Genomic DNA, 26,756 nt, shown 5'->3' on the forward strand with positions numbered 1-26,756 from the left:
TGTTAATATTTTCAATATTAAACAGAATATGCAAAGACTGTGAAGAATAAAAAGGATAAGGATAGAGGTTTATCATCAACCTTGATTATTCTTTTAAGTCATATTGTTTAACTTGTACATGAGGTTCTCCATCAATAGCCTGTATAAATAAGAAATGCTGTGTTTTTTTATTGCTGGGGTTGTCATACGAAATGAGTGAGCTATTCCCAAGACTGTGTTTACAGAATTGTTATTTACTCATCTTTAGGATGACTCAGAGACTTGGTCTATTTGTCAATATATTTTTACAAATTACATTGTCTTTCTACTAGTTATATTTTCTCATATCAGTGGTATCAGTTATACACATGATTATAGTTTTCACTCCCTTTGTTTTTTTCTCTTCTTATGATGTTCCTTATCCCCTACAGTTCCTGAAATAATTTCAGGACATCTATATTACCAGTTTTTAAATTATTTTCATGCTTTTCAGAAGTTTTGTGGTTGAGAAATAAAACTAACTCAAATTGTGTGTAATTGGCTTAATACTTCATTTTATATCTCTTTTAGCTGTCTGCCAGTAATTTCGTCTCCATTGTTTTTTTGAAAAGGAAAATAGTCTTTAAAAATTGAGCTATTATACTGTTTTTTTTTTTTCCTTTGAGGCTTATTTTCAGATTGTGTTTATCTGTCTTGTTTGTTCTTCAGATGACATCACAAAATGGAAGTTTCTGTGATAGCTGAGCAAAATTGGGACAGATTCTCTTAAGTGGCTCAGTGAAGGTCAATTCTTTGTCTAAGAGGATAGGGTGCTTTTCAAGTGCTAAGTTATGGGTCAGGAAGAAGTCAGTTGGTTTGTAATAAAAAACATATTCCCTACTATTCAAATAATGAAAGACAATACCAGAAACTAATTCTGATGTCCTCCTGGCAACATAAAATATCTGGATAGTATAATGAAATTGGAATAAAGGGATTAATGAGAAATGCAAATGTTAATTGGTATGTGGAAAAATTAATTTCTGTGAGAGTAAATGACAAAACTAAGTACTAATTTTTCTCATTTTGCCAAAAGCTAAAAACACTTTCTACTAGTTGCTTTGGCAAAAACACTTGAATGTTGCTTATATTTCTTTTCAAAGTCTACAGGGCAATGTCTTGTTGTTAACATCAGTAATTTTGGTTTAGAGTTAGAACTCTTGTTTCTTGGTCACTAAACACAGTGGAATAATCATTGGAGCAGGGGATTGTGTTCTGAAGCAGTGGCTCCTAAAAGCATTGCGTAAATGAGCCTGCTCTGAGAAGATTCATTGCAGTTTCTTGCACTTGTTGCAGCTCTGCATCTGACTCCTCCCCTTCTTTGCCTTGGGGCCCTTCCACCTTTTTGTCCCTGCTGCTGACTCAGGGTTTGCTCCAATGTCCTTAGTGCCCTAATTCCCTGGATCACCATTAGCTCCTTTAACTTTCTTTTTGAGACAAAGCTGCTGAGTTTGTCTGTGCCCTGATAAACTTGGTCTAGAGCCCTAAGTATCTTTGCACAGTGCTCCACAGTGCTCCTGCCAAGAGATCAGACGGGCTGTTCATGAGACCACAGTTCTGAACAATATTTTAAAAAGTGCTAACTGGCAATCAACAATCCATTGGCTGATACACCAGAGGGTGCTGAACCAGAGGAGGCTCAGCAGGCTGTAGAAATGGTTTGACAGGAATGTGATGCAGTTTAATAAAGCCAAGTGCAAAGTCCTGCATCTGGCTGGGCAGGAGCAACCGTGGGCCCTCCCTGGGGAGCGATATATATATATATATTCACACTGGGAGCAATCCAACTGGGAGGCAGCTTTGCAGAAAAAGACCTGGAGGTCCTGGTGTACACCAAATTCATAGAACAGGATAGGAGAGACCTCTGAAGATCATCTGGTCCATCTCTTTGTGGAAAAGAGAGTGAATGAGATTATCTAGTACCCTGTTCAATTGTGTCTTGAAAAACTCTGTTACACCTGAGCTGCTCCAGGCTCCCCAGTGCAATGGAGATATTGAAATTACTGGAGGGAATCCAGCTACTAAAATGTGAAGGAATCCTTTGTATGAGGAAAGGCTGAGAGATCTGGAACTGTTTATGGTGGAGAAGAGAAGGCTTGGCAGGGGTTCTTTTCAACATGATTCAGTACCTGGAGGGAGGGTGCATTGTGACACCATCACTGATTTTGTGACAAGAGCTCTTTCTTCTCCCCCATGGCAAGCACTCAAAACAGGCAAAACTACTTACCTGTGATGGTTCTTTTAAAGGATTTATTGGTTGTATATACTTCCACAACACCTCCTTGCAGCTTTTCCCTTTGTAGTCCATATAGAATTGTGAATCTTGGGTTGAAAGAACAAGAACGCTCAACTGCGTAAATAGCCAAATAATCCTTATCAACATAAGGCATGCCATCCTGGACAATGCTAGCAATAAAAATAAACCCAGATTACAGTGTAGATGTGTAGTCACACTCTGAATATACAGGTGAGTAAAATCTCAAATAACATTCTTTCTAAATGGCCTGTCTGTTTAAGGATTATCCACAATCAAGGTAACTGAGCTCTGATCTAGTCTGGAAGAACACCTTTGTGCCTAGTAGTCATTTTGATACATCTGGCTTGCCTGAACAGGCCCCCAAGACCTACTTAGCATTGCTTGAAATTTGTTCTTCCTAATACTTAGTGAAATGTCTTGATTTTTGGGTGTACATATAAATTGGTCTGGCTTTCCAATGCATACAACGTATGTTGGTAAAGTAAGATGTTCAGTGCTTGTATTTATGTGTCAACAGTCTGCATCTACTGCAGTGCCTACACTTCTTTTAGAGCTTTGTGAAAAGTTAGAAATTGCTCTCCTAGACTTCTGCAAACCTGAAAACATTGATATATCAAGGATCCAAAATAAAATTTGTAAAAATTTCAGTAACATTTTTGGGTTTTAAGTAAACTAGAAAAAGGAGTTTTGTTGGAGCTGAAGAGGATGTAATGAAGGAAAATATACTGGGGAGAAACTGAATGACTATGAGGGGAAAATGGAAGAAAAAATTTTGGTTACCTTATCAAAATAAAGACCAAATATAAAAGGGCTCTAAGGTTAAACAATTTAAACTATCTGGAGCTTAGATTTCCTTCTGAGGAACTAACTTAAAGATAAGAATGGTGGTTCTATAGATATAGGAAGGGCTCTGCAGTTACAGATGTGTAGAAATCGTGTGGTCATAATTAGAGTTCTTTGGCTTAATAAAAAGGGCATGTTTAAAAATGGAAAAGAAATCTGTTTCCAGACATCAGATTGTGTCTACAGTCTAGGGCTTCCTTACAGCATTTACTCGGGGCATACTATGCACAGTCTGTGTGTTGGTAGCTCTCTGCCTTTTTAAGAATCTGTTCAGGTCCTGGTTTACTTGGGATAGTCCCAGTTCTTGTCTGCTTTAGGAGAGGGTTCATAGATCCAATTTATGTGGGTACAAAGAAGAGGCTCATAACATCTGGATGAGCAAAGTTGTGTAAGACTTTGGAACTTGCAGAAGGAGATACTGTGGGGCTTATGATGTTTTCTGTCCCCACTGCCCTCATCTTTTTCTCATTCCCCTTTATTCCTTCTCTTCTCTTTGAAGAGTAACCTGTATCTTCTTTGTTCTTTATTACACTATCTCAGTTGCTGTGCTTCTCTGTTCTTCTCCCACTTTGTTGTCTAGTTTGGATTCCCAAAGCTGTAAGGATATGTAAGATTTTACAGGATCCTTACTGTGAGGAGAGGGTAATGTTAAGAGGGAATGCCTTGAAGCTGGACAATTCAGAAAAGATGGTCACATTCACTTTTTGTTCTAGTTGAGCTTTGCTACCTCACTGACCACAGATGCTTGATAGATAAAATTCTGAAGAGAAGAATTAACTTGTTAGTATTAGGCCATATGTCCCTCTTAACTGGTAACTAAATAATCGGGCACCAGCCATACGCCTCTACCAATAATTAATAAAAATTAAACAAAGGAGTAAGTCTCTGGCTTGGTGGCTATCTGCAGTGTCTTAGGTTATAGCAATACAATGAAACTATTTTTAATTGTCTCCCTCTTTTTAATACACTCGAGGTAGTGTCTGGGAATGTCCCTGCTTATCAGTGCCCTGTGCTCAGGCATTTGTTAAGGAAAATATCACCTTTCCTGGGACAAAACTGTAGCAGGGGTGATGCTAAGGGTCTAAATCTGCGGGACAGTGTGAGACAAAGTTCAGGCCCCTTGCCAGGTGCTGTTTGGCAGGCAGGGAGGTAGCCAGATTCTCAGATGTTTAAGGTGCGGTATGAGGAAGGAGCCCAAGCATTGTTCCTTCATTGGGATCTTTCACATTTGTAATTCTAACCTTGCTGCTGTTTGCAGCTTCTTTGGAGATTACTATTTCAATTCTTTGCCTCTGGGATATAGTTCAGAGAAATGTCGTTTGCCCTGGAATACCATGGAAGGGTGAGAGTTTACTGTTACTTTTTTACAGGTTTACTATTAACAAGAGGCTCATGGCAAGAACAAGCAGATAAATGTCTAAACATGCAGAATTTCTTAATAAATGCAGCTTTCACTTAATTATCCATTCTTTCACCAGGGAAAATACAGAACAGGTATTGGGTCTGGCTGAGAGAGAGTTCATTTTCCCTGGAGCAGCCCTCACAATGCCTGTGCTTTGCATTGTAGGGTATTGTTGATAACACACCAGCAGCTGGCTACTGCTGAGCAGCACTCCACAGCATCAGTGCTGTCTCTCCAACTTCAGCCTGTCACCAGTGGGCTCAGGGTAGGCAAGGTGTTTTGAGGGGACATAACCAGGACAGCTGGTCCTGGTAAGACAGCTGGTGCTGTCTCCTCAGCAGTGAAAATTAGGACAAAGGAAGTGAGGGGGCATTTGTTATTATGAGATTTGTCCTCCAGAGCAATCACTGAATACTCAAGCCCTACTTCCTTGGAAGTGGCTGGACGTTGCCTGCTGAGCATAAGTCTTTTGTTTTTCTTCGCTTCTGCAAGTGGCCTTTGCTTTTGTTTTATTAAACTGTTTCTGTCTTGGCCCACGGGATTTTTTCCATCTTGTTTCTATCCTCGGTCCTGCTGAAAAGAGTGAAAAGAGTGGTGTGATTGGGCACCTGACATCTGTCCAAGGTCAACCCACCACACCACACTACTCCAGGACTGGCTCACTTTCCTTTTGGAAGTCCTCACACTCTATATTCAAGAAAGCAGTGCTCTTCATTGAGGCTACTATGGTTTCTTTCATATGAGAAGGACAAAAATTACCCAGTTGCCAAGTTCTTTTTCTTCTGTAAATCATTAGAGCCTCTGTCAGTTGATTTCTTGATGAGGCCCTTATCAGATGATCAGATTTCTGCCAATTGACTTTGTTTCCAAGGCAACTACTCTCTTGACAAGCCAGTTCCTTTCAATAGTAGGTGACATACTTTTTATAATAGGTTGATTATATTTTAACTGCATTGTTCTTAATAAGATACTTCTATTTAAATTTCAATCCCAAATGAAAATGTAAAGATAACAAACCAAAAGTCTGTGTAACTAAAATGAAGTTGGCAGAGTGGTAAAGATACATGAACAGATTTTATAATCTCTCACAGAATTTCTAAATTGTACATGTTCCCTAATGATAAGCCTGCCCATGAACCATTCCCATTTATATAGGTATTCAGTGTATTCATTTTCTGAAAATAATGGAAGTTTGGGTGACTTACGAGGATGTTTCCCAGAAGCATAGATGGTTGTACTACTAGTATTCACAGAACAATTTTTTTTCCTACTAATTTAAGTCTCTAAACTGGTTTATACTGGTGTTTTTTAAACAACAGATTCCAACCCAACTTCTTTTCATGCACAATTGACATGATCTTGCTCTGCATCTCACACACATTGTGTTTCTCTCTGGTAAGTTAACTCATCCTTTGCTTCAGTGGCTTTTTATATTAATCTGCTTTTGCTTCCCACAAAACTCATAGGATTGTCTTTGAGTTTCTTGGATTCATCCTGGATTTACATTTTCAGGGAAGAGGCACAGATAGGATATAGTTACAAAACTCTTTCTCTGAAGAGAGCAAATTCAAACATCCATATACATATAGGCATGTAGTATCATCATGCCTACACGCAATTCTGAAGGTACTGAATTCTGAATATAGCTATGTTTAGTATAAGGTGACTGAAGTTGTTCTCTTGCTTATTCAGTGTCCCTTCAAGTTCTAGTCTTGATTTCAGAGATGGCTGAAGCTTGCAGAAACATTTCTGAAACTTAAAATTTGTAAGACAAGGCATTCACAGAAATTTTTGTTTCTACAATACACTGAACTGTCTGTAGTGTGTGCTCTAAACCCCTTCTTTCTTAGAGATGTCAGACAATTTTAGAGGGGCAAGCACTTGTCTTTTTTATTTTATACAGTATTGCCTCCCCAGAGGAGTAGCCTTTTCTGTATGTGAGCTGAAATAATTTCACGGTAGTTTGTGTAAGCATTCGGATTTTGGAGCACTTAAATCCTCATACTGTAAAAATAAAGCATTATTCACTGTTAGCCATAATGAAGCAACTGATCCTCTATAATGTGATTGCTTGGGAAATTTCTCACTGATAACAGTGACCTATCCAGTCCCTTTTGCAAGGAACTGATCTTGCAGGAGCTCTGTCTTTTATTCTGTCTCCATCTGTTGATAGTTGATAGGATGACTTACATCTTCTGTCTGGACTGACAGACAGGATTTAGGCACCAATCCAGCAAACTATTTAAACAACAGTTTAGTTTTAAGTCTTAGAGTAACTAAATTACCTGGTTAAAAAAAATTGAAATAACATTGCTAACAGGTTTCAATAATTTTTAGAATGGAGTTCAGGAGATTAGGTTGTATTGGTACATTAACTTTAAATGGAATAAGATATGTTAAATTAAACATACACTGAGAATAGAAAACATAGATTAAGACTTTCCTCTTTAGTACAGGAGAAAAGATTCCAGTTTGATAGCAGAGTCTACATTGTGTGTAGCCAGGCAAACAGAATAAATAAATAAATAAATTTATTATAGAGGTATGTATGTATTAGTTTCCTCTGTCCAAAGACTGATCATAAAATCAGCAGGAATTATAGCATTACTTTGTAAAACAGTAGAAATGGCAACATACCTGTTTCTTGTACTAACAGAACTAGGGACCACTGCAGTTAGCAATAATTCACTGGCAGACACAGAAATTCTAATATATACTTTAAAGGTTACTCAGGTGTTTGTTTCTTTGAAAGGTCTACTCATTAAATGTTATAAAAGTGTTCATCCTGTCAGAAAAAAAATACTGTCCTTGTGAATGGATGAACTTAGAGTTTTAAGCTATTTGAGTTTTATATTAATTTAATAATGCTGATGGGTAAAATAGAAGTTGCCTCTTTCTGAATTTAATTTGGTTAATCTTTCATTTTATTGAGCAAGCAGAAATGCTTCGTTTTTGTGTTCCATAATGGTGACCTCTTGTGGTGTGAATATGCTAGACCTCTTGTGGTGTGAATATGCTAGTATTTCTGAAGGAGCTTTCTCTAATACATAGGGGAGGAGGTTGTTTTTACATGTAACTTTTAATGAACGGCTAACTTACTAACTTAGTAAAATAATATAATCTTTTCTAATTAGTTATTAATATGCACAACTCAATGCCTGTGAAAGAACAAGCATTTTGAGCACAGTTTTCTGATAATGCTTTTGTGTTTTCATATTGTATCTTTTAGTGACCAGATGGAAGATCCTGGTAAAAAGTCATCACAGCTGAGGTCTTCAGGCCCGAAGAGAAGAATAACAGGTACAAGGGATTTCAATCTCCATTCAAAAAATGTAAAATGCAGTCAAATAGAAATAATCTAATTCTTGTGATTTTTCAGTATTGTTCTTTATTTTTTTTGGTGTTCTAGATATATTGTGTTTGCTTGCTCTTCTTAGTGAAGAGAAACACTATTCAAGAGATCTTCACTCTAAATACCTGTTGGTATTTTCTATCTTGCTTTTCCCATATCTAGGCTTAAGAATTTGCCAGTCCATTAATACCTTATTTGCCCATCACTTTTTGTAATCTGCCACAGTTGCAGAGAAACTAATAAAATTATGCCAGTATGTGTTATCTGAAGAAACAGATTTTGGATTGCTCTTTAGGGATGCATTTGCTAATTTTACATAACAGATTTTAATAATATTTCCTCATAGCTAGCACATTTCATACATCACAAGTGCATATTTGAGAGTCTTGTATGGTAATCTGAAGTTGCTATTGTGCTATTATTTTTCTTTATTACTATTTTTCTAGAACTGAGGAATTCTGTTATTCCAGATTGTTCTGGAAAAGGCTGTACTGTACTCTGCTCTCATTTCCTTATGAGGAGCAGAGAGTATTTACCATATCATGAGAGTTAGTACACTTATAAGCCTTTTAATTTGTTTGTGCTATTTTATTTATGTTACTGAAAATATAAAGTGTGTTTTTAGGATTGTCTTTTTTTATGTCTAGTTTTCTTAACATTTTAGCATCCTTAGTTTGTGCATGCTTCATCTTCTATCCCACAATAAAGAGTGGGATAGCACTAGGAATTCTCCATAATTTCTTCTTTACAATGGTATTATGGGTGAAGTGTTCATTTACAAATTATTTTTATTTTCTGATATGAATTGTGTTTATGCTTTGACATTTTAGAGGGGAGGTAAACTGTTTTAATATTGATCTATTTGTGGCCACTCATTATTCAGTGAAAAGGCTAAACATTATAAGTCAGGCAGTACTCAGCTTTTGAAAGCTCAGTGTTGCTAAGGCTCTTGTATTTACATGCTAAAAACAGCAACCAATAAATGTAGACTGATTAGTGATTTTTTTTTTTTACCACAATGCAAAGCAGCGGTTAAGACCTATGAAAAACTGAGACAACCAACTTGAACTTGCTGCATTCTTTTGCTTGAGTATTTTTTCTGTTGAATTGTGGTTTGCTCTATTAGAAAGTTCTAGACAGCTTCTGCAATATTTTAAATATAGCTTGTACCCTAACTTCATCAGCAGTTTAAAAAATCTCCCAGGACTGAGACACGTACAATTTAGTAATGTTGCTTTACTTTATAGTCATGTACTGTCTAGTCCTTCTTACTGCTAGGATTAATATTGTTCAGTAAAAGCTGATTATCTTCTTTTTTATTTAGGTATAAGAGCTACTTTTAAAAAAAATTATGCCATTATGACTTTCAGTTTGCTGTATTCTTCTGATGAATATGAGACATGTGAAGCAGAGTAGTACAAAAAAGCATCTGTTCTTTTCATTCTGAACTGAAAATTAAATGGATTTGGTAATTTTTTTTTTTAAGTGAGAAGTTTGGCTCTATCTGCAAATGCATGCCTGAAGTTTCTATTTCTTGCCTAATGAAGTTAAGTATCTGTGGAGTTAAAAAGCCAGCCCCATCTTTCAGTTTAAGAGAGGTAGCTACAGGTAGAAAATAAAAGAAATAATTGAGTCAATATGTGGGTTTTGTGGCAGGAAGGAAGAGTGCACGCTATTGTAGTGTTCTCATTTCAGCTGTACTTTCACATTATCCAGAGCAGAATTTTCACTTCATTACAAACACTGCATAGTGTTTTATTAATTAGACTACTCATCAATTTAAATGAGATTGTCAGCTCATTTGATCTAGAAAATAAAAATGCTATGCAAAATAATAAGACTAATAATATTTGCTAATAACATGTACTTACATATAATATATATGTAACAAGTATAGTGTATTACTTATCAAACAGCAGGATTTTTATAATCATGTGAAATAGGTATATTTGATAGATTAAACGTGTGTAAGATGTAGGTAGACAGTTAATATTGACCAAAAAAAGAGTCTGGATTATTTGCTAAAGAGCAAGCTTCTAAAATAGGAAGTTTTTAATTGTTTTACTGTTCCAAGTAATGCCTGTAGACAGTCACTGTTTTAAGGTCTGAGATACTGTTCTTGTGATGCACCTCTTATTATTAGTGTTCTCAGGTAGTATAGTAGTTTGTGTGTTCTTTCATATTTCTTTCTTGTTAGGAATTTACACTGCCCTTTAAATGCAAGAGCTAGTAATGAACAACAGGAGATATTTTCAGACAAATCCATCACTTAAAGAAATTTGTATAATCCAGTCTTAATGGCTTTCTTAACATTATTTAGTAGAGTTGTATGACTTTTATTTCTCTATTAAAAAAAAAATCAAAGCAGAAACAACAAACCAGACCCTGTCTTTATAACAACTTTGCTTGCCTACAAGATAAAGAGCTTAACCCAGTCTTGAACTCCAAATACATGCCTATATGCACCTTGTAAGCAACTGCTAGATCCTTTACATCTTGAGTTTCACAGAAACTCTGGCTCTCCATCTGTAGTGGCCCAATGGTCAAGGCCAGAATTTTGTCACTTCACAAAATACTAGGTGGAGGTGTAAAGGATGTTCAGCAAGTCAGGATAATTTGCAGTGATACTGCATCCATATGAAAACGAATCTTGATTTCCATTTTTTAATAAATTGTGTTTTCACCCTCTTCCTTGTCCAATCTGAAAACAGATCCATGCTCCCAGTCTTGTTTCCAGAAAAATTCTAGTCCACTGGTTTTTAGTTCCACCAATTTTTGACATGATGTCTGTGATACATTTTTTTTAATTTTATTTTTGAAGCCAAGTATAAAAAAAGCTTAAATAATTTTTAAAACTCTCTTTGTGAAGTAGGCAAGGTTTCTGATAGTGAAGAGTAGTTTTCTTTGAGTCACAAGGATATTTGGCTGAGAGTGGCCAAGAACAGTGGGACTTGGTTTCCTTCAAGATTTCTGACATGTTTTTTGGAGGCAAAATATCTTTCACCTATCTATAGTTTACTAATAATTTCACAGATTGTTGTGTGACAAACTGCTGAATGCAATGAAGAATAGGAAAACCCACACATTTTATAAAAGTTTAGTCATGAAGTTCGCAAAACTAATTGCATGAAGTAGTTAGAATTGCTAACAGGATGTAATAACTAACAGGACTTTTAACCTGTCAGTTAATCGAGCTTAGTGTTATATCATGCATATGTACTAGATAAAATTCTACAATCCTAGAGGACTGTCTATAGTATGCATTTTTTAAGCAAATAATAAGCTGTCATGTGAACACAGAGCTGAGAAATAGCAGGACACTTTGATGTTTAAGTAGTCATTATCTTCCAATTCAGTGATCAGATGAAACATTAATGTCAGCGAACAAAAGCTTTACAGTACAGCTTTACTTATCAAACCACTTATCCATCTAGTTTTGTTTAAAATGTTTGTTTTTGAGAACATGTAAATAAAAGAAAATCTTTAATTCATAGAATAACCCAGAATATAGCAAAACGTGACGTTTTTAGAGTTTTTTCTGACTAATGAATGAAGTATTTGTAGCTATTTATTATTGTAGAAATTGAAACCTTCACTGAATGTGTGCTTTTGTTTTGAATGTATTTTGAAGGTTTAAAGGATGAAACAAGGATAAGTGAATGGGAAGAGGAAGATTTCTTTTGGCATACAAGGATTCTACCAATTCTTCGTGAACTGGAAAAAAGTGGGTAATGCTGCTCTGAAAGAGTGTATTTTCTGTACTGTTTCTTGCAGGAAATGTGATACTCATTTTTGTTTACAACAAAATAATAACAGTAATTGGGGTATGTGGTCTTTTATGCTTTCATATATGTGGGAACTCAAAATGTCTCTCAGACATTTTTAGAGGTTCCAGGCCTTGGTCAGAAGCATTCTAGACCCTGGCAGACAGCTGAAAAACAACTGTGATTTTGAGTTTGAGCCATGGAATGAATTACCAACTTTGGAGGTGGAACAAGCAATCACAAAAGGTTAGATAGTATAGTAAAAGTAGTTACAAAGTAGAGGGGAAATTTTTTTAGTACTGTACAGGGGGGTTTTAGCACATGTACAGGGGGGTTTTAGCACATGTACAGGGGGGTTTTCACTTTGTACATGGGGGTCAGAAGTTCTAAGATGGAGGAAAGTGGGCTGAACCCATCCTTCTTCCTTCTTCTTCCTTACCTCCATGTTCTTGGTGATGTTGGCACTCACAGATTGGTTTAGAGTAGAAAAACACTTGGCAACGTAGGTAGTAGGTATTGGGGAATAATTGTAAACATGTTATACGTAATATATCTTATAAAAGATAGCAGCAACCCTGGGCGGGGGGAGAGACGAAGAAGACAGCAGATAGAGAGGATGTCAGGGTGTGTGTGTGCCTCTACCCAGGCCACTGATCAAATAGCCGCAGTCCAAGAACATAATCTGTTAGATAACTAGCAATAAACTGCCTTGAGACCGAACAGCTAAGCCTGCAGAGTTTTTCTTTGGAAGCATGGGTTGGAGGAGGAATTTCACCACCACATGTGGCCCCAAAACAAGTCTGGGGTTCCCACACATATATTCAGTGACTTCACAGTGTAAAACTGGCGTGGACAGTCTAGGTAGCCCTGCTTGAGCACAGCGGTTTTACCAGATGACTTTCAGAGGTCATTTTTCAACCTTACCTATTCTGTGACCCTGTAAAAAACCCCGAAACTGCTTTAGAGAAGATCTTCTCTTGTCTGATTAAATTACCTTATTTTAGACAACATAGCTCTGCCAGGTTAGCAGTCAGTGTTGAGCTAATAATTTTAAGAATAAATTACTGCACAGATTCACCACTACTTTAACCATAGACTGTATTGAAGGTCTCAATCCATTTAAAAAAAACTAAGGAAATCTAAATGTAAATTTCTATTTGTGATTAAAGTGTAGATGTGCCAGAAAAGTATGTAATGACTCAGAATACTGAAGCAAAAATTAGTAAATTAAGTATAGCATGAAGGTTAAACTCTGGAATGCATTTTTCATTGAATAAGTTGTTCAGTTGCCTTCTGTAGATACTGTGTTTATCTGAATGGTAGGAATATAGAAAGTAGATTTGTTTTTACAAGTAGTTCTGTTTTGCAGGATCTTTAATAGTGTTTGTAATAGCATGGTACAGATAAGAATTTTTTTTGCATAGTTTTGCATATGTTCATGAGTATGAAACACCTGTACAGTACTAAGTGATTCCCAATATGTGTAATTGTTTAAAAAAGACAGGATTCTCATTCCCACATCTGTCACTGATGTATAGAAAAAAGTGATCGGGAAATTTAAAAACAGCTGTGTAACTTCACATTTTCCTTGCTTAATGCCAAGAGTGTCAAATATCAGCCGCTGAGTTACAGTTTTGCATGGTGAAATGGTCTTTATTTGTAAGCAAAATAAAATTTAGAGGTAAAATCTAATAATGTCTTTCCCTTGTCATGAATGTAGCTAAGGAAAATCAGTTTTCATGCCCCTTTTCCTCAGTCTTCACTTGATTTGGTTAGTGTACTGGGGTTTTCCTAGCTTTTATAAAAATCTGATTATAGCTTAGTTTTTCTAATAATAGATGACATTTTCTAATGATACTTTCTAACCATTGATTGAATGTAGTACTACGTATTCCTTTAGATCTGAGTTTTGCTACTTCTTGAATATTAACACAAATTGTAACTGAATTGCATCATTGCCTCCTGCAACTGTGTGATAAATTGCTTTATTTAGACTATTTACTGCATAATTCTTAAGAATATTAGAATTCCATACTTGAAATGCTTTGAGTGGGTCTGTTGGTAATTTAATGTTTTTTAATTTCATGTGCAGTACCTTTCAGCTAATTCCCTCCATGTGAACTTTGGTCATGTTTAGTTTTTCATATATTAATAGAGAAGGCTTTTTCTTCACCTTCCTCATACAAAAATATTTGCAGAAGCCTTTCCATGCAAAAAAAAAATCTGAAGTTAACCTGGAATTTACTTAATTCTTCTGAATATGATGTGCTTGAGTTGTTTATAATATGAAAAAAAAAAACCAACCCTAAAGTCTCTTTTTCTAGAGGAACAAATAAGTTGTTTTGTTGCATTCCAATGCTCAGGAGGTTAAGCTTTAAAATGCCCCATGGGATGAGTGATTAATAATTTTTGTTGTTAATTTTGATGAAATGGAGTGTAAGACCTTTCAGTTTTGGTTCCTTGCCACCCCTGTTTCACAGCTTACTGAAGCAGAGCATTTAGAATCATGCTAAATTTTGTTAAATTTTCTGTCATGATGGGAATAGAAATGGAATAGTTATTGCTGTTCATTGAGTGTGATGATTACAAATTGAGAACTTCCAGCTTCTTCTTCTTCTCAGTCTCAGAGATTGGTCGTTGAATCTGCTTGCAGGTTTGGGGCCTCAGACATATTTTTTGTTATAATTTCCTGTCCAAATATATTTAATCACAAGTGCTTTGCCTCCTTGAATATGACTTTATTAGCTGTGAAGTACACCCTGAGTAAATGCAGAGTTTATACTGCCCATTCATGGGGATTTATGTGGAGGATGTGTCACCTAATGGACAAAAGCAAATGTAAGAAAATCTTTAAAAAATCTCACTTTTCAATTTAAAAAATAGACAAGACTTTTCCTTTGCTCTGTAAAGTAAAAATGTACATGATTCCATTGTGTTGAGATACAGTTTTTGTAATTCTGTTTTATTTTTGTGTATTTTAAGCAGAGTCTCAGGGACTTGGGTTAGGAAGTAGATGACGTTTTTGTCAGCTGGACAAGATTCCACTAATATGTCTTGCACCTCTACATTGAAGCGTTGTAGCAAGTTTCTACATTAACTTTTTTTTTAATCCCAGCAAGGTTTGATATATAAATTTATGTATATAGGGAGAAAAATGCTCATTAACTATCCCTTTTTCACATCTAATGTTTTGGTGGAGTGCTTTGAAGAATGTTTTCAGAGACACAGTTTAGTAGTAGACACTTGGTCAATCTGATTATTGAGCATCAAAGGTGAGTTTCATTTTAGCTGTAGGTATTATTTTGGCTCAATGACTTCTTGGTTTGAGTCTCCTTTTTTGCCAAAGCAGAATAAAATTATTTCTGGGGATCACCTTATCATGTGAAGACATTTATTTGGTGTCTTATTTTTGTTGTTGTGCTACCTGTTCTTTATTTTGTTTTTCTGTGTCTTCATGTATTGAGATGTTCTGGATAAAGTGACATTGATAATTATTTTTTATTTTTCTCTCCTCTCCTACACCCTCCAAGGAGAAAACAATATAGAACACCTTTGTCTAACTTGTACCAAGCTGCATCAAGCATTGGGTGAGGGAAATATGCTTGGAAAAAGGTTTAAAAGAAGAAACATCCTTCTGAAGACATTATATAAACTTGTAGACATTGATTCAGATCCACTTTCCCTGAAGCTGGCAAAGATTATTCTGGCTGTAAGTGTTTTGAAATGCTCTTTGGTAGACAGTGAAGCTCAAAATCATGAATTACAGCTTGCATTTAATTTTTTATTTCATACTTGTAAACTGTGTCTAAACAAACCCTTTCCTAAGTGCAGTTTACTACCACAGGGATACTAGTCTGCCATCCATCTAGATCAGCACGTTTGGCTTATTTTCTGCAGAGAAGTTACATCTTGGGCAGGAAGGAGGGGCACAAAATAGAATAGTTGGTGTATGGTGACAGGAATATTGTATAGGCATGGACAAGAGACAGTGTCCTAAACTGGGATACACATGCAAGTATTTAAAAAACCCAATGATTATAAAATGTACACATGGAACTGAAGCTTAGTTTTTGAATAATACCTTGATCTTGTTCTGAAAATACCAAAATGAAGGGTTTTGGTTTTGTTTTTTTTTTTTTTGAAGGTGAGTGAATGTAAATAATCGTTTTCTTTAATATTTCTGGTTAAAACTCTCAGTTAAATTTTATGCTTTAGAACTTCTGTGTTCATGTTCTACAAAGCATGTATGTACAGTCATTGGTGAAAGGATACCCACTAAAATTGTGTTTTAGGAATCCGAGTAATTTGTGTGTGTTGCAGGAGACATGTTCTCCTATAAGGTAGTGTAAGTTATTTTGTTGAGAGGGTACAGTTACATACTCAGATACCACAGAGATGTTAAGTGGTGCTTATTAAAAAGAAAGGTTCCTTTACAGACATTTTTCTGTGTAATTTTTCAAAAAGCATGAACCTAGAAGAAATTGCCCTTGAAATGCAGAGGAAAGGAAGAGAGATGTCATTGTATTTTACCACCTTTATTTTCCTTTAACAATCTCTCATCAAAAGATTGTGAGAATAAATTTCCTTATGATATGTACTGTTGTACTGGAGGTCTTTGTGGTAAGGCCATAGATGCCAAACCACTGATTTCCATACAGAATTTCCTTCTAAGAGAATTGGAGAAAGTCCTGCAAGTTATTGGTATACTACTTGTTTATATTAATACATTAAAAGTTAAAACCAGTTATTTTAAAGCCAGCACAGTTTGCTAAATAGAGTTTTAAATACCTGAATTTCAGGTTATTTCAATTTCCTTTAATTTTTCATACATAGTTTGTTTTAATGTGTTGTTAGGATTTCAGCTGTAATTTTAATAGTTCTGTGAGAATACAAGTTGCCATGGTGTCTGAACTTGTAGAATGTTATGGTGCATTTTTGTATGCAGATTTTAGTTGTGATTTTATGTCTTTTAATTTCTTTGCAGATGAAAGTAGATGGAAAAAATCTTCTTAGTGTTTGCAAGCTAATATTTAAAATTTGTAGGAATGAAAAAAATTATTTCATAATTCAAAACGATACATTATTGGGTATGTATTCTTTCTTGTCTGTATGTTAAATGTTGAAATTCAACAGTTAAAGTTGTTCATCTCTGAAAAAAAATATTTTCAGAGTTAACTTAGTCACAGACTAAAAATTGCCTGCCTAGGTCAAACTAATGGTTGGTCTAGTCCAGTGGTCACTGTCTAAGTAACGATGGGGATGGGGAATGCTGTTTAGAGGGAGCACAGGAGCCTGTGTGTTTTCTGTGATGTGTCCCCAGCACTACTCCAGCATCCAGAACTGTTCTGTTCTATTAGGGACATTGCATGGTGTATCTCCTTACCTGATCCCTTTTTAGTCGCTGTTTATACATCTTTTGTTAATTCATTGGCCTTTTTGGATTTTCTGATTCTGTCTCCCTCTATGATGTCACAGAACAATTTCCAGAAATCCTCTGTGTGCTGTTTTAAATCTATATATTTTTCTTTAATATAAAATAATAATAAATAAAATAAAATAATATATATTTTTATAAAAATAATTGTCTTTATCCTCCTGTTTGTAGTTTTGCAGGATTTGTAAGAGTTTGTACAGTCAACTTACCTTTCACCTTCAGTATTTTGTAAAAGACAGTCTTAAATGTCTGTCTTCTCATTTTCAAGACTGAGGCATCTCAGCCTCTTAGTTCTTTGAACAGATATTGTGTCATTCACTTGTTTTATAAGTCCTTCTCTGTACCTTCTCAAACTCAAGTGGATCCTTCTTGAGATTTATGATAGAACAAAACTATCTGTAGAATTCAAGCTCTGCACCAAATTTTGTAGAAATGAAATAATGCTGACTGTGGTGTTGGCCATCATCAGGGAAAATCTTGAAAATAGTCATTGTTTTTTTAATATTTTTATAGCTGCTGCTGCACATTGAGCCAATGGTTTTGCAGAACTGTCAGCAATGGCTCTAAATCTTTTGTGTTTGTAAGAGTGTTTGTATCATGAATACTGCCCACCCCTTGTAAATATGAGAAATATGAAGAAAATTAAAGTGTGCAAATGATACTCAGTATTGATTGAAAGTAATTCCTTTCATTAAAACTTTAGTATGTTTTATTAATGTAGGCCTTGTTCTTGCAAGCAGTTATTGCATGTGAATTAGTTAAGGCATATGTGTATTAGTTAAGGCAATATACACAAATATATGTGTATATTTGCTTGAATAGTTGAGAGTATTCCTGGTCTTAAAGTTTAGTACACAATTGTCAGAAATGAAGACACACCTTTCAGGTGGTAAGGAAAGGACTCACAGGAAACAGAACAGCTGGGTTAACTCTGGATGCTGAAAAGTAGTTTTGTAGAGATCAGCATCATACACAGCATTTGAGCAAGTCACATTTTGCTCTCACATTTCCATCCTTATTCACTTTTCTTTCACTTGCTCTTCTTTCCCTGTATTTTAAAAAGTAGTGAAGGAAACAGCATTGCTAGGTGTCGTTTTATTTGTTTATTCACTCTTTGTCTGTTGACACTAATAAATACTTATACTTCCACCTTGTCCTGGAAGAAGACATGGCCCTGGCCTATTATCACATCTGCCCAGATCCCTTTTGCTGTCACTGGGTTATAGATTCAATTTCTTTTTCTTCTTCTGTCCCTCTGAACTATTTATGTGCAGTGCAGCAGCTCCAGTAGAAGAAATAAGTTAATCCTTCATCCCAGAACAGACAACTGTTCAAGACCCTGTTTGATATTGTGCAGAGCAGGAACCTGTGAAACTGAGGTCTCACATTGCCACAACCCAAGTGATTTAATTGGTGAGGGCAGGATTTTGGACAAGAGCCTAGAGTGTGTACTTCATTCATATACATATATGTGTGGAGAAACTTGCAGCTTCAGTTGAGACAGAAAAAAATTTTTAAATCTCTTCAGTTTAATGATGTAGGAAAATGTTTTTCTTCAACTGGAACTGAGTGGAACATAGGAAGCAGAAATAAATATCACTTTGACTCAGTTACTAGAAGTTTAAAAGTATAATGTTGGTTAGGATTACTTATTTATTTAAGATACCCCACTAAATTCAGAATGTCTCAATTTGACTGCAAAAGATACCTTGGCCATGTGTTAACTGTAAATGTTAACATTTCAGATGTCTGACAGTGGTTGCCTACATAAAAAGTAAATCTAAAAAGACTATGAACAGATTTCAAATGTGAGAGTTGAATTTGGCCCCTGTGCCTCTTAGTGATCCATTTGAGATGCCTTAAGACACTGGATTTTTAAGGAAGTAATGGGAAGTACACAAAATTCGAGGCACACACAATCACTTTTGCAAATCTTGACTGAGGATTTCAATGATTCCTGCTATGTGTTTTCAGCTTACACTGGCTCTTGAAGTCTAGGAGAACAAAAGTCAGGCTCATTCTCTTATTCATCAATAATTGTTTCTTGGTTTCAGTCCAAATATCCAATTTTTCTAGACCACTTATTAGAAATGTAAGAGTTCAATCTGAGGGTGTTTTCCAATTGTTAATCTCTTTAATGAGTATCAAATATAAATTTTAATATTAGGCTTTCTGAATAATGATTTTCCTTTTAGATTATTTGTTGCAGGTTCTGGGGAATGAAGATATACAAACAAACCATGAAGCTCTTGTCTATTGCATGGCAGCTATAAAAGTCATGTCCGAAAAGGAAGTACTTCGTTTTAAAATGGTCAGCAAAGGAGCAGTTGAAATGTTTCTGGAATTAATGAAGCAGATTAATAACATAAAAGAACATGACACATATTTTTCCAAGTTGGGCCACTTATTAGTCCAGGTTAGCATTTACTTTTATTTCTAAAAGTATGTACTTCAAGGGCAAATTAAAAATTTAATTAGAGGAGATAAGCTAACCCTGTGTGCTACTGACAGAGTTGTACCTATATTTCAATAGATTTATTTTTAAGAAATTGAATTGTTCAGGACCTAATATAATTATTATAATAATATATTAATTATTAATTATATTAATATAATAATATATTATTATAATATAATATAATTAGCACAGATATTTGTGTATAGTCAATTTTAAAGGCTTTAGAAATTCTGAAGTTAATAGAAATATTTTTATACCTAATAAATCGGTTTCTCATTACTACTTTATTGTGCTGACTATTCTGGATAAAAATGTGTTCTCTATCTAAGTTCTTGAAACTGAAATAATAAATACAAACTGGTTTTGCAATACTCTAGGAGATTACAAAAAGCTTTTTTATTACAAGAAAAACAGCTTTTTATTACAAGAATAATATATTTTTTAAATGTATAGGGGAATACAGCTGTGTCTCTTTGACAAAGTGTTTTTGAAGGAAAACACTTTGTAAGGAATGTAAGGCAAAAGTAGCTGCAAAAGCAAACACTTTTTGAATCTTTTGAAGGCAGTAGGCTCAAAACTGTTTTCACATACAAACCACCTTGATAAGTGGTGGCTCTCAAAATTAATCCTTGTCCCTAAAACATTTTAAACCCATGTATTTTAGAAACACTGTGGGGTGGCTATTGTGTTTACCAAGGATTTGCCAGGTAGATTCCTGGCATTTGTTTGGAAGTTACTGATGTAATGTTTAGCAAATGGTTGAACTGTAAACTTTCAGGTACTTCATAGGAAAATACATTGTACAATTTTCTGAGGTAGCATTTGCACTAGATTTGTCAGCTAATTATGCCACATTTCTTTAATTCTCTACTAATTTATAAGCACAGGATTTTATACTTCTTGACATTATATGAGAAAACAGATAGCCTGCATCATCACATTACTATTGGTGATTTTTGTCTGATCTTTTTAGTCTTAGTAATAAAACTAATGAATCAAATTATTTCCAGGATTTTGGCTGTCTGCCTGATATTCCTCACAACTTTGCAGGAATGTTTTTCTTCCATTATTTGCCTGAGGATAAATTTACATTTTTTTTAATCAAAGGTTTTGTTTGCAAATGTCTAAAAGGAAAATGTTGTATTTTATGCTTTCTTTAAAAATCCCTCATATCTCTGCTTTTTTTCAGTACAAATAGAAGTATAGCAAAACTGCTTTGTACTGTTTGAATAGACTGGCTGTTTCTAAGAAGTGCTTGAGTGTTTTGTGGAGAAGTCAGTACTGACAGCTGTCTCTTACTGAGATTGCTCTTTCACTTGTTTGTGTTCTCTTCTGTAATAGTACAGATACTTCGGTTTTGTTCCTCTTGTGAGAAAAAATAGTGATTCCTACTTCTGTGGAATGCCTGTGTGACTTTCTCATATTGGTTCCTTCAACAAATCCATGTGCACTACTTCCTTCATGTGAGTTAATTGATCAGTCATCATAAACAGATGAACGAGGAGTTCTGTTTAAGGGAAGGTTGAAGAAAGTTTCTTCTGTGATCAATGTCTTCAGAATAAAGTTTTTGTAACATGCTGCATCTTGTAGCAAAAGATCAAATAGCCAGTGATGTACAGAAATCTTCAGTATTAGAAAGCAAATTATATTGGAGGAGAAAAACACTTTAAATAGTCCGTGGTCTCTGAAGGAAGCACTGGTATCTCTTAGCCTTGGTAACTGAGGTATCCCATTTAACTGGGACCAACTCTTCATTCTTTAACTGTATAATTGCACAATCACCAGATGGCAGTGTTATACATAATCTTGCTAGATCCTTTTTGTGTGAATAGAATCCCTATCTGATTTCTTCATTCTTCCACAATGTTTTGGTTTTTTTTTAAGAAATCATATAATACAAGAATAAAATTGTTTGTAATTTTTTTTTTTCCCTTAACAGAGGACATGAAATCAGGGTCAACTTTGATTAATTTTATGTTGCTTAACCTAACAGTCTGTTAATATTTATACAAAATACAGTAATGCTTACTCAAAAACCAAAATTTTTGAAGAGTCACTGTCAAGACTTAATAAGTACTCCTTGTTCCTTAATTCAAAAGCACTTAAATGTCTTCTCCTTTAAAAATAGCATTTGTCAGCAGTTAAATTTTCTGTTTGGGTGAATTTGATCTTTCCTATGGCAACATAAGGATTATGCTAAAGACAATTGTTACACGTTTCTCTCTGAAACATAGGGTCTGCTTGAAGCAATCACAATATCTCTAGAATTCAGCTGCTAGCTTCTATTACTTTTCAAACTGTACTCTTCAAGTTTCAGTTGCACATTAACTGTGTTTTGTGGATATATACTTCTGTGAACTGGTGAATGCTGTTTTCCTGCACATTTAAGTGTATGTTATTTTGCATTGCTTTTCCTTTCCAACCTGTCTTTGTCTGAGGATGTCTTTTGATAGAATTTACTACTTGAGGATTTTGAACCATCTAACTGTATCAAGCATCAAAAAATTTTACTCTCTTTTAGACACCTATGTACCATCATCTATTGATATATTTTTTTCCATTATCCAACATGTAAGTCTCTTTGCTGCAGTGAAAGCTCTTGTCTGGGTTTGAACACTTTTAATATGTGGCTTATCCTTCATTTCCTTTATTGTGTGTATTGAAACTTATCTAGAATTCAACAAATATCATCCTAGGCCGACTGTGAACATCTTGTATGTAAGCACTGAATGGGGTCGCCTGTCTCTATTCCATGTGACAGGAATTTTTCTACCAAAACTTTCAAAAAGCAAAGTATTTTATCAGAATATATTTATTAAAATGTATCTCCACTACTGTGTTTATTTTTGAAGCATCATGACTTGAGAAGGAATGTTCATCTGAATTTTTTTTTTGCAGTTGTTGCAGATGTCTTCTTAAAATGAGCGATATGAAGCAATTAGTTTCTGTAGGTTCAGATTCTCGGTATTATGAATATAGTATAAATTGCATTTTTAGTGCTGAAGTTAAATCCATTCACATATCATATTATCACATATTTTTTTCGCTCTATGCTTTGTTTTTCCATTTTGTCATGTTGCATCTCCTGTTGCTCCATTACAGAGCATCATGGTAGTTGCGGAAGACTTGCACTCTGTCAAATTTGTTGAAGTAGGACAGCAAATTTGAAACCTGATGGATAATGGACAGAATATGCATAGAGTCCTATGTGCAAAAGCTGAAACACAGCATCTTAACCTGCTCTTTGTCAAGAGTTTTCCTTTAAAATTAGCAATTACATATCACTGGATAAGCAGTCCAATTTAGTGATAAAATGCTTAATTTCCAGTTTTTTGTGATAAGAAACGATAGTTTTTGTGCCTTATCAAACTACATTCAAAACCAAATTGAAGTTAATAACTTCTCTCTGAATAAGAAAACTTTGAAGAATTCCCATATTCACATAAGATTGAATGACTCCACATTCATTTTATAGTAAGTTCTGGATTAGATCAAAATTAAGTTAAATGTCATTGCCTGTCTGACCTTGTCATTTGAATACTCTTGCCTTGGAAGAGAACCAGAATAATTCAAAATATGCAATAGGTGATGCATTTTGTACATCTACCAGTGTTAGATTATGCTTTTAGCTCCTTGAAATAGAACAGTATCATGTGAAAATACTTTGGTTTCTTCAACTAGACTTGAGCACTTAAGCTTTTCATTTTTATATTGTTCATACAGTGGATTTCTTTTATCATGATTAACTTTAAATTTTGTAATTAGAATAAATCTGACTGTGTTTTAAAATCAATTCATTTTAGTTTGCAGTTTAAAGTTATCATCAAAAATATTTTTAAGATTTAAACATAAATTTGCAATACTAAGATTTATTGAAGAATTATGCAAAAAATTACTTTAACCATCCACAACATTTCACCTAATTCCAGTTGGTACATGGCTGTATACATGCAAGATTTTAAAGCATATGTAAGAACGTGTGCTCCACATAGAAGGAGTTTACATTCAGGCAAAGACCAGTGTCAGTGTTACATCTTCAGTTATCCCAAACACACCATCTTGCTGCCTGCACGTTTCCTGTTATTTATTGGTTTATGCATGCCTGCAGCATGTTACCGGGGCATGCTTTAGGTGCTAGAAATGAGAGCGGAGCTTTGCCGAGTTGTCCGAGCAGCGCTGTGCCGTGAGCAGCCGTGGTTAACGTGTGTTCAACGCTCCGTGTGCAGCTGGCAGCCGCTCTGCGGATCCTGGCTACCTGCGCCCTGTCGCGGCGCCGGCTCAGCCCCGGCCGTGCCATCCCCGAGCTCTGCGTGGCGCTGGAGCGGCGCAGCAGCGACAAGGACGTGTGCCTCTGGATTGTCAGCGTCCTCAGGTACGTGCGAACGCGCTCTGTCCGCCGGCAGGTCCCTCTCCCTTGAAGGAGGCAGGACCAAGCGCTAAGATGGCAAGATTTACACGGAACTCTTTTTTAAAAAGCTCTGCGTAGCTTTTAATGACATTCTATGTTGTGTCTCTGTACAGACTTGGATTCATTATCCCCATGAAAAATATTTTGTTGTATTGTGTCGTTCTTTGAGCCCACCGATTCTGATAGAGTTTTTTAAAGTACACTTTCTTATATTTTAAAGCTGCATAAATTATTATGTATTTATTAAGCCTGGTTTAAGCCATGTTTGAAAAAAATTAATGAGAGAAATTACACGACGAGCTGTGTATTGTGAAATAAAATACACAAGAGGGAAAATGTGACCAGTGTTCATTGTTTTGAGGTATTACAGAGTGTTTGAGGAGATTAATCCCTGGGATCAGGGCTTGAGTGTGCAGATGGAAGTGCTGAAAGAATCTCAGTTTTATGAGCAGTTCCCAAGTTGTGTTTTTTAGAGGGAGATCAGTATGACTTAGTCACCACAAAGACCATTCTGTAGTCTGAACAGTTTCTCAGTCAAAAGTCTTGAAGTTACCAAGCATCAGCTTGCAGTATTCAGTGCTAGATGGACTTGCAAACAATGCAAGGATTTGGAACATGTTGTGAAATCGGTTGTTGGTAATTTCAGGAATAGTGGGATTATAAATGCAATTTATGAATGATGTGCTGGATGAAGTATTTGCCATTGCTGCTTTTTACTGCATTGAGTCATGTTGCCTGTGGCTCTGTTCAATGAGATTCTGTTATGGACTTCTCCTCCTGTTCAAGTGCTCCAAATTATCCATCACATTCTCCTTTGTGGATGAGGTTGAGTTGTGCTTGAACAGTGGCTATGTAAGGGGCTGGCACTCTTTCCTCCCCCCAGCTGAAGCCAGGCAAATCTGCCCCTTTGCTGTTTGAGCTACCTGTAAAGCATGTGAATGGCTTCCCCAATTCCATGCTACCTTGTTCACATCTGTCTCTAGTTTTGTTCCTAAAAATAAGGTCTAGCAATGATTACAGCACTTTGAGCATATTTACTTCTTCTGAGGAGGGAGCATTTCTTTTACTTGGAAATGCCATGAAAAGTGGGATAACGACTTTATAATTAAGTGTAATTGATATTGACACTGTAATTCTGATAAGGACATTTACTTGATATAGAATTCAATATGGAGAAAAAATACCTTACTTAAAGTTTCCTACTGCTTCATTTTTTTTCCCCTTAAGATTAGAACTACATGCTCCAAGAATACAAATTAGCTATAAAAATAAATTTAATCAGCTTCCTGGAAATTGCAGTCACAAAAAAAATTATACTATGCAGTAAAGAGCTCAGATTTGAATTTTGTTTTGTCTTCTAGTGTTACAAAATTATTATTTTCTCAATCAACTTTAGACAGCTTCTTTGCAGAGAATGTGTTCAATCCATTCAGAATATTCATTCAATAAGACTGTAAATCTTCCTGAAATAAGTTGTAATTGAACATCAACAGAGATATTTTCTGGTTTTGACTACGTAAGAAGTAAGATGTTATCCAAGCTTGTTCTGTTACTGTATTTTTATGGTGTGACCAAAGCATGTCCAGTTCCCTGCTTTGGCAATGGTCAAGGTGAGCAGTGTAGGACTGGAGCAGCTGTTAGGAAATGTGCAGAGATAAATCCTGCCTGTAAGCAGGCACAGTCTCTGTATTTGCTGGTGAGAGATGTGTTCTCATAGTGCTGTTGCTGGGCTCTACTAGATGTGCACTAGGAAGGGACCCCTTATTTCCTCTCATCTGACTTCCCACATCATCTTGGAATTCCAGTTCTCCCCTTTAGCACTAAGACGTGCCGGTGTTAGCATACTGTGCCCATATGGCAAGCAGGTTGGGAAGCTCCTTATGTTTGCTTGTTCCCGTGGTTCACTGTGGCAAGGATAGCTAGGCTTCTGTTGTGCTCTTATATAACTGCACATGTCTCTGCTAGAAGTCAGAGTATTGGAATTCACTTCATTTGTTGAAAAATACAGCTCTGAGAATCAAAAGCAACTTTGTAAAAAATGTTTTGTGGAAAAAAAGTAGTTTCGTTCATTTATATATTTTTTTTTCTTTTATAGCAAACTTTCTACCTACAGTGACTTCTGTGCAGCTTTAGCAGACTGCTCCAGATGTTACATTGTATTTTTAGCCCTTCTAAACAAATACCAGAAGCAGCAGGTCAGTTTTTCATCTCTTGATTTTTGTATATTAATCCTCTGATGTGTCTGTATTACTGTGTATAAGCTTATTTTCAGTGTCCTACTTTTATGCATTTACCAAATAAAAATTTTAAATGGTTGACAGCATTTCTAAGTAGTAAATAATTGTAATGAAATAATTTAGATTAACAATTCAAAGCAATACAGAGGACAGTTGATTAACTTGTCTATCCATGTGTAGAAACAGTCCTTTGAGTACCTACTTTTTTCCTAGTTTTAAGAAATATTTTTTAAAGTAAAAAGCTATTTGAGTATTTAATTGTTGGAAATTTTTTGGCTTCCTCCCATTTTCCTCACCTGCAAAACAAGCATGACTTTTCTAGAGCTAAGCAATGTGAAAACAGAGGAAAATATGTTCTTTGCTGTCACGTAAAAAGGGGAGATTTACTCAATCCCTTTGTGTCTAATTAGTCTGTCAGAGCCCCAGGAAAGCCGTGACCCTTGTGCCCAGCCAGTCTGTCATTGTCCCATTATGGGACCCTTCACTAAGCAGTCCTACTGGATCTGTTCCACTGACTTATTTAGGGTCTCACACCTAACAGAGGAACTTCCTCTTGGGTCTCCTGCTTTACCCACTATGGGCA

The 26,756-nt window shown here is 35.5% G+C and overlaps 1 protein-coding gene across 5 annotated transcripts in view; it reads left to right on the forward strand.

Moving 5' to 3' along the window:
* The window catches only part of ARMC2 (armadillo repeat containing 2), a 69,957-nt gene that overhangs the window by 12,216 nt on the left and 30,985 nt on the right, over positions 1-26,756 (forward strand). For 4 of the 5 annotated variants that reach the window (XM_021553773.4, XM_085574974.1, XM_085574976.1 and 1 more), the window contains 7 exons: positions 7,750-7,820; positions 11,504-11,596; positions 15,167-15,345; positions 16,621-16,723; positions 19,266-19,486; positions 23,755-23,900; positions 26,032-26,131. In XM_021553773.4, the coding sequence (XP_021409448.3) occupies positions 7,750-7,820; positions 11,504-11,596; positions 15,167-15,345; positions 16,621-16,723; positions 19,266-19,486; positions 23,755-23,900; positions 26,032-26,131 (913 nt within the window). The remainder of the gene's footprint in view (positions 1-7,749; positions 7,821-11,503; positions 11,597-15,166; positions 15,346-16,620; positions 16,724-19,265; positions 19,487-23,754; positions 23,901-26,031; positions 26,132-26,756) is intronic. The other variant, XM_085574973.1, reaches the window with a different exon arrangement.

This window comes from Lonchura striata, chromosome 3, assembly GCF_050655825.1.
Source record: "Lonchura striata isolate lonStrDom1 chromosome 3, ASM5065582v1, whole genome shotgun sequence".
NCBI classification, from domain to species: domain Eukaryota; kingdom Metazoa; phylum Chordata; class Aves; order Passeriformes; family Estrildidae; genus Lonchura; species Lonchura striata.